The sequence below is a fragment of the Pinus tabuliformis genome, chromosome 9 (genome assembly GCF_031772625.1).
Source record: "Pinus tabuliformis cultivar Carrire ecotype Pingquan chromosome 9, CPIR1, whole genome shotgun sequence".
Classification (NCBI taxonomy): domain Eukaryota; kingdom Viridiplantae; phylum Streptophyta; class Pinopsida; order Pinales; family Pinaceae; genus Pinus; species Pinus tabuliformis.
Genome location: NC_142307.1, coordinates 705694556 through 705703146, shown reverse-complemented (window position 1 = coordinate 705703146; position 8591 = coordinate 705694556). Strand labels below are relative to the sequence as shown.

Below are 8591 nucleotides of genomic sequence, written 5' to 3'. Positions count from 1 at the left end.
AGGTGGTAGCATACAACCATTAGGGACACCCCCTTGAGACTGGAAAAACACCAATCTGAATAGAGAGGTCTTCTAACTGTGATAGGGATTGATTGTTCAAGGGTTGGTCCATCCCCTATTAGGATCAAACCCATCCCCACCAGTCGATTCTAGTTCTGGTTTGGCAAGTTATAAAACAACAATCAAAATACATGACACACTAACTTTAGAATTTTAGATCCACAATCTAGGAAATCTATTATAAATCCACATTAGTATGGCCAAAAGATGGAAGTATTATACAGTTGTAGGTCATGTCAGAGACTATCCGGTAAAGTAATATATATACCCCCCCTCAGTTACTCATTTAAAAATTCATTTTTCATCTCTCATCGGCATTAGCATTTATGGGACTTTTCATTTATTGCCGATATGGCAATTATGTCTTTATACAACAATAAAAATTTACTAGTGAAAAAAGTTGTAGTTATTTTCCCAATACAAGAAAGCAAGAGGTTTAGTATTCATTATGAGAGACATTTCATCTGTGTGTGCAAGATTCATGGTTTAGGCTGCCTGTGCGGTGTAAACAGAAAATGATAACCACCAAGTACACCCAAGTTATTTTCATACCTCCTATCCAATGACAGTTCTTTGAAAATGACTAGATAAAACAAATTATGCTTAATAACTTCGTTAGAGGAATACTCAATTTTTAATTAAAAATTCCTATCCAAAGAAAATGAGATAGAGGACAATTAATTATTTAATATACAATATATGCACGACAAAGATCTCTTCATGTGAGTTAGGGGGTTCCCTATGTTTTTTCGCTGCTAAACAATGAAGAGTGGAAACGTTTATCAGAGAGTTGAAGGGCCATCCTTGGCTATGATAAAGCAAACATTTTTCAAACTCTTGTTACTAATGAAATTGACAGAGACTTGAGTTCAGCAATTAGAACTGAGGTTCGGGAAGATTATGAGAGGATAAATGGTATGATATTGGATAGGCCCAATGCAGATCATCTCTTTCTAGTACAAGGTCAAGGTGAGAGTAAGAACAAAGCTATTTTGGTGGATAATCAGAATGATAAATTTGACAGGGAAGACACCCAACTTAATTTTCATAAACAAATTGATTTTGAAGGCGAGGATGCTTGATAAAATTTGAAGGGTGACTTTGGGATTGCTAAGGTCAAAACTTAAAATGTTGTGGGATCACTTGACAAACTGTTTCAGTGCAATATATCAGACAAGGGACTCACCCAGAGCAACATTTCAGACTCGATTTCCTCTGCAATTTTTTAAAGAAAAGGATGATGGCATTTTGAGATTGGAAAAGGTATTTTCATATATAAAATTTGAATTATTCCTCATGCTAATTTTATTATACTTATTGAAAAAAGAATGAAGTGAAAGATATTTCTTGATGGAATTTCTCTTTTTGACAAATATTCATAGCTGCAAAAAGACAAGCATTCAGGATCCTTCCATATTTCTAAATCCTATTCTAGCACACTTCCCTGCTTGGAACATTAGTTCCAACAAAATTGTAGTCCATTTAGATCATGTAGAGTTTACATTTCCATAAGTAATAGTATCTATGTTTAGAGCCAAATTCACATGACTTGGACTTGACAATGAGTCAATAAACCCATCTATCTAAGAATGAGCACTTGGAGACTTGGTGAAACTCTACACAACTGGGCAATAATTCATGTTAAAAATAATGAAGGCAAAGGATTACCACTACATGACAAATCCATCATATTATGTTGTAGACCATAGACCTAGCTTTATGTAAATAATAAATAACTTCAATTCTCATAATATATAACACTTAACATTGAACATCAAATTTTCAAATAGTTAAAATGATCCACATCTAAATTTTGTATAGAAAATAGATCAAAACTCGAAATCACAAACTCCAAAGTGGGTGGTGCTTCTGTAATATTTTTACAAGTTCAGTATTAAAGAACACGATAGGAAAAATAAATAAGATAGCCAAGATCCTTGAAGATATTATTTCAACTTAGTGTCATGATACATAGATGTGGAAGATATACATTATGTGGACGTTACGTAACTCCCAATTCATAGCCCTTGAGTTCCAACACCTATCTTGTCTTCATTTTATTATATCAACATAAAATAATTTTATAATATAAAGTTCTCCCACTTTAAAGCTCCTAAGTATTAAATATGACTATTATAATGTATTTACTCTAATATCCTTCTTTAATGGTGATATTAAAGATAGTTTCTCGTCCCATAAGAAAACCAGTTTATCTGGGCCAAACAAGCCAGAAAAAGTGTCTACATCCCACTTCTGTTTAGTGCCACCAAAAGGAACTTGAAGTAAATTGCATTCCATGTAACCGCCATGTTTGATGCAGGCCAAATCATGTCACCAACCGTCTAACCATTGGCTCAACAATCGAATAAGAGTTAATGTTGGCTGAAAAATTCATCCCTCTACCACTGAATCACTGATGTAGAGTCTGGTTTTTCCATCGGACACACCTCTTCCATAACTTGGTACTCTTGTTTTGCTTTACTGTAGAAGTCCTATCCTGCTTCATTGTAGAAGCCAATTTGCATTCACTCTCCCTGAGGGTATGATTGCATTCATATTTTTCATATATATCAGTAGATAAAACAAAAGAAACACACTTCTTGGCTTTCTAGAAGGAACATCATGATCATACAACTGTTACCAGAAATAATCTTTGTAGTAAATCTATGTGAAGTGAGATACTTTGGCTATTTACGTAAGAATGAAAAAAATCGATGCCAAAGTTAAAGGAATGGAAAGGGTACCACATCTACCAAAAGTAAGTCCAAATTTACAGGCCTTAGAAGTAAAGGTACGAGCTGGATTTTCTGGTTACTACAAAATTGCGATATATCTGGATTTCAAGCTCCGAGTAAGGTATACAATTTAATAGGAAACTCATGGTTTTGATCTTTGCTTATTTGTTTTTACATATGCTTTCTTATAGCAGTCTTCTGAGAATGACTTGGAAGACAAGAAGATATTCAAGGGTCAACCTTATTTCATTTCAGATCTTGAGAGTCATGTCCTGGCTGCAGAGACACTTTTGAAAGAAAATGAACATGAAAACGCTATCTTATGCCAAAACATACATCAATACGAAACTCAGTGGTCAACGTATGATGTCAAACTAGCCTCCATTGAGAAACTGTGGCAGAATAATATGACTTCATTACAGCAAAGCCTTGCTTTAGTGAAAAAAGCTTGGCAGTTGATAGAATGGTTATCCAACAGGAAAAGGAAGAATATGGTGATTTAGATATTTACCCTCGCATGTCTCAAGAACATTTTAGAAGACATATTCCACCACATGATGATGGCTTTGACTGGGATGAAGTTACTTCAGTTAAAACAAAGACTCCTGATCCTCATCATGCACCCAAGAGTCATTTTCAAGATTCAAAGTTTTTTCTTAGTTCGAAACTTGATGTAGAACATGTTGCTATTGGTAAGATGGTAAATAAGTTTAAAGATAAGACACAAGTTTTCAATGATTATGCAATTTTTTTGGAGGGGGTGTGAGGGAAGGGTCCGACAAATCTTGATCCTAACGTAGAACTTGAGAAGTTGAAATAGATATTTGATATATGGAAAAAGATAATTCAAAGATCGATTGCATCGCATTAAGATAATTCTGCAGAGGTAGGGGAGTGCAGATTCTGCTGCAGAAAGGGAAAAGAAGAAATGGTGGGGAAAGAGAAGATAATTCTGCAGAGGTAGGGGAGTGCAGATTCTGCTGCAGAGAGGGAAAAGAAGAAATGGTGGGGAAAGAGAAGCAGCTAGCAGAGTTATGATGCTGGCTCAAAAGCATGGAATCTATTATCAATTTTCAAATAAAGAGGGAGCATGGGTGAGAAATTTGTTATGATATGTTGTACTATTATTTGCCCTTTTGTTCCCTGCCTCGTATAGTAAACTAGTGTGGATTCACCTATGGCTTTGAGACAAGTTACCTATCTCCAATAAAAACGAATTTCTCTACTGAACACAGCTAGAAAGGTTATAATGTTGGATAATCAACCCTAAATTCCATTGAATCTGATTGATGGGTTGAAACAAGGGATGAAATGCAAAGCATGGATGAGAAATACATCAATAATATGTTCTGCCGACATTTGTGTAACTCTTCACACACTAGAATTAGTGTGGGTTTACTTGCAGGTAAAAGAAATGAATCACATCCAGCAAATAGCAAAGAAAATCACAATAATAAGAAGCTAACAGTCTCAAGAAAGAAGATTGTTCCAATTATATGGGTTTAGGGCTATTGCAGTAAAAACTTGAAGCTTCTAGATTTTTGTCTATATAATTTTTCCAGTAAAATGTGGTGTATAATGTTAAGCATGGAGGGAAGTGATACATGTGCCTCTATCTAGAGAGTTTTGATTCAGTTAAAAGAAAAATCATTGTAACATGTTGTCTGAGATATTAGTTGTCTTCTTAGGGAGTAATCTAGGATAATTTCTCTTGATTGAGGATCAACAAGTTTCGTCTTGGTGCTTCTCATCAAGAAGTTTCTCTAGATGCTTCTCTTGTACAACCTAAAAATTATTTTGATCACAAGTTTGTATATTATCACATAATTCAATTTGTATCTGGAAAATGGAGAATTTAGAAAATTTTCTTTGGGGAAACATCTTTATAAAAAATGACAATTAGCAAACTCTAATTTCAATGTATGATCTTGTTAAGAAAAGGAGAATCTTGGGAAAATTTCTCCTAAGGCAATCCCCCAGCAGAAAATGAATGGTCTATTACTTTGTCTTTCTCATATGAACAATGAGAATAATGAGTCATTGTTCGGATGAAGCCAGACAAATGAATTTGATCATTCTAACCTTTAATGAAAGCTAGAAAATACTTTTATCCTGCATAAAACTGCACATTTTCTAAATATTTTCATTTCTATGATGCACTGAGGAAAACCCCTACAGGTAGGCTACATATCTTCTCTTCGGATTTTCAATTATATACTTGAATTTCTAAAAGTGTTCATGTAACAATAAAGACTTTTTTTTTACCTACTAATGTTCTGGAACGAAGAGGTAAAACTGTTGTAAATACAGATATAACTGAGCCTAGTGAGGCATATGTTTTTCCCTTTACTCATAATTTTGCACAGAATTCAAGTAACTATATTACACAATCGAATGCGGAAAATATAACGAGTTACAAAAATATTTCATAAAGGAACTGTAGGCAAGTGTGTGTGAAAGATTTATGGTTTAGACTGCCTGTGTGGTGTAAACAGAAAATGATAACCACCAATGACACCCAATTTATTTTCATACCTCCTATCCAATGATAGTTCTTTGAAAAATGACCAGACAAAACAACAAATTATGCCTATAAAACAACAAATTCTGCCTAGTAACTTCATTAGAGGAATACTCAAATTGTCAATTGAAATTTTCCTCTCCAAAGAAAATGAGGCAGAGGACAATTAATTATTTAATATATAGAAAATAGAGAATTTAGAAAAAGTTTTTTGGGGAAACATCCTTATGAAAAATAACAATTAGTAAACTCTTATTTCAATGTATGGTTTTGTTTAGAAAAGGAGAAGCCTAGGAATTATTTTGTCTTTCTCATACGAACCATGAGAATAACTAGTCATTGTCCAGATGATATTAGAGAAATGAATTTGATCATTCTAGCCTTTAATGAAAGCTAGAAAATATTTTTATCCTGCATAAAAGTGTACATTTTATGAATATTTTCATTTCTATGACGCAGTGAGGCAAATCCCTACAGGTAGGCTACATATATTCTCTTGAGAGGAAACATAATATTCAATTATATACTTGAATTTCTAAAAGTGTTCATGTAACTACAAAGGAATTGTAGGCGACTCTCAAATTTCCATTGGCATTAGTAAATCAAGGTATATCCTTATCTAGTATATTAGAGGGAAAACATAATACCAAAATCACACTTATATATAATAAATAAGGTAACTTTGTAGGAATTTAAAAGAAAAGAGAATTTTTTTTTCCATGATATAGGCGATTGGTCATTGTAATCTTATTAGCTAAAACCACACGGAGAATAGTTTTGTGTTGAAATTTTATTTTTAACCCTGCACTATAATTTAATTGAATACAATAGCTGGACTGCACAAGGCCAAAAATTCATAACCAAGAGGCAAGCCCTTTAAAACCCGAAAAGGGCCAGTTTTGATCAATAAGAGAATCCTTAACTGAAAGATTCAACCAGAAACGAGATGGTCAGTGGTCATCAGTTGGAATAATGGCTACTGCAACAGTGGAAACCATGGTGTTTATTCCACAAATGTTGTGTCCTATGCACAATTTGTAGTAACCATCTTCACGCCAATCAAGTCACCCATGAATTCTTGATGATCCAGAATGGCTTGTCCTTGAACCTGCCAGGGGCATACCCTGCTGCACCATATCCCACAAGCAATACTTTGGGATTCAAATTTTGTTTAATGCAAATTTAAGGGAAAGAGACTCCAACCACATATGTTTGCATAAAATCAACATTGATACCCAGTGTAACAAACAACATTCATTGATCACGATTCACAATCATTAAGGGCATAAAATATTAGAGGATTGTAATCATTAATGAAATAATATGTCAAAATGTTACAGGATCTTACTAGCTAAAGGCAAGTTCTTCACAAGATTGGCTGCAATTTGGTCTTCATCTAACACTGTGCTGAAGTTGGCAACCATAGCTGCAACTTTTGTCCTGTCAAACTTACAAGACCCCTCAATTCCTGTGTATGGATAATCTTCCTCCCTTTGCAATCCACCAACTTTGAGAGCATACTGGTACGCAGTTGTCATTAGGCCTTCGTTGCATCCTGAGTCACAGTCATCACGAACTTGTAGCGAGAAACTCTTGGCATGGCCATTGATTATAAGTTACAAGAAAACCAGATTTCAAGAGTTCAAATGAGATTCAACAGCAAGAACCTGAAATCGACTAATTCGTGGAGGCCTTGGTATATCAGAGTCACTTGTACCAAGGATGGTAGGAAAGAAAAAAGGAAAATCCCCAATTCCATTAGGGTTAGTACCAGAGCGTCGAACTCGAATGAAAGTACAGAATGCGAATTTACCAAGGAGATAGGAGGATGGGGAAAGCTAAGGTAACTACCTTTATTTGAGGCAATTCTGTGCGGTAGGAAAAATGGTGTGGTAACATGGGTCATTACTGTAACAAACTCATCCTAACTTCCAGCAGAGCGTTTGGGTTTCCCACTTACTACAACGATGATATGATCCTATGGCAGAAATGTTTTTAATCTGATGGCAGAAATGTTTTTAATCGTCTAATACATCAGATCAACAACGCAAAATAATACATATGGCATAGAGGGAATTCATCCCAGAGGGAAATACCTGAGGACATAATTATTAATAATCCCAAGATCTATTGGGAGTGCTCTTGTCAGATTTTGAAACATCCTCAATCATTCGAGCTGCGCTTTCCCAATATGTTAGATATGCAGCCTTCCCAGCCCCAAGACCCCGGGTTTTAGTGTGTGTGTTCACAGACACAAATATAATGTCAGCTTCCAAAACATGCTTCTCCACATCAGAGTTGAAAAACAAGTTTTTCCCTCTCCAACCTTTTACGACTTCATCAAGACTAGGCTCATAGATTGGCAGCTGGTCACTATTCCATGCGGCAATCCTAGCAGATGAAATATCCACGACAACGACTTCAATGGCAGGACATTTAAGTGCAATGATGGCCATTGTTGGCCCACCAACATATCCAACTCCAAGACAACAGATCTTCACCATATTTACCTGCTGAAGTGAAATTGAGCAGATAAGTGAAAATGAAAAGGGAATCTAGCAAAGAAACCTTGATCGGTCTCAAAGATCCAAAGATATCCAAAGAGACCTGTATCGGTCGGCCGACGAGAGCTCAAGATAGAAGCGCACCATCTATTGGGAGCGCTCTTATTTAACAAAGGAGAACTTTCAAACAAACGACAATCCTGGGGTTGAGACAACGCCCAGTCAACCCAATGGCAAACTGATTACGTTCTGATGGATGTGCAGCAATCACAAGCAATCACAAGCGGATAACAAACATTGCTAGAATGGTTTGAGATTCGAATCCAGAAACCAGAAATTACATTAATTCGGTCAGCGTCCGATACAGATATAACTAGAAACCAGAAATTACATTAATTCGGTCAGCGTCCAATACAGATATAACTAGACAACTACAGAAGGAAACCAAACTGTCTGTAATCTTTTCCAACCAGCAGGATGCTTACCCGGCTTCTGTCGTAGCGTAGCTTTGGAGGAGCGCCTTCTCCTCTGTAGCAGGTGGGAACCCCCAAATCGGTGACCAGAATCTCTGTGAGGATTACAAGCCACATGAAAAAGCTTTATAAAAGACTCCATTACTTCCTCCAGGCACCTGAAACATAGAGGCAAGAAAAAACGGCCTACTCACTGCCTACACGGCCCTCATGCAGCGAAGAAAGAGACGTGTGGAAACCCTTCTCCCTTCTCTGCAGGTCCGCCTCTGCAGGTCCGCAGCCGCCCCCCTCAACACCC

At 36.1% G+C, this 8591-nt stretch overlaps 2 protein-coding genes across 2 annotated transcripts; both read right to left on the bottom strand.

Annotated features, from left to right (window-relative positions):
* Nucleotides 1–6187: 6187 nt before the first annotated feature.
* LOC149150633 (cysteine protease RD19A-like) lies at nt 6188–7676 on the bottom strand. Its single transcript, XM_089440337.1, has 2 exons — nt 6665–7676; nt 6188–6443 (listed from the first exon to the last, which is right to left on the bottom strand). The coding sequence occupies exons 1-2, from the start codon at nt 6852–6854 to the stop codon at nt 6376–6378; spliced, it is 258 nt and encodes an 85-aa protein (XP_089296463.1). The 5' UTR covers nt 6855–7676; the 3' UTR covers nt 6188–6375.
* Nucleotides 7428–7820, bottom strand: LOC149150632 (UDP-glucose 6-dehydrogenase 5-like). The gene has a single exon (XM_089442882.1). The coding sequence runs from the start codon at nt 7818–7820 to the stop codon at nt 7428–7430; it is 393 nt and encodes a 130-aa protein (XP_089299008.1).
* Nucleotides 7821–8591: the final 771 nt, after the last annotated feature.

What these genes read in the sequence shown, in the direction of transcription:
- LOC149150633 (XM_089440337.1), bottom strand. Translation starts at nt 6,854, where the DNA reads ATGACAACTGCGTACCAGTATGCTCTCAAAGTTGGTGGATTGCAAAGG. An exon ending in GAAGAACTTGCCTTTAGCTA is followed by an intron (nt 6,444 to 6,664) that starts GTAAGATCCTGT and finishes GATATGGTGCAG; the next exon opens with CAGGGTATGCCCCTGGCAGG.
- LOC149150632 (XM_089442882.1), bottom strand. Translation starts at nt 7,820, where the DNA reads ATGGTGAAGATCTGTTGTCTTGGAGTTGGATATGTTGGTGGGCCAACA.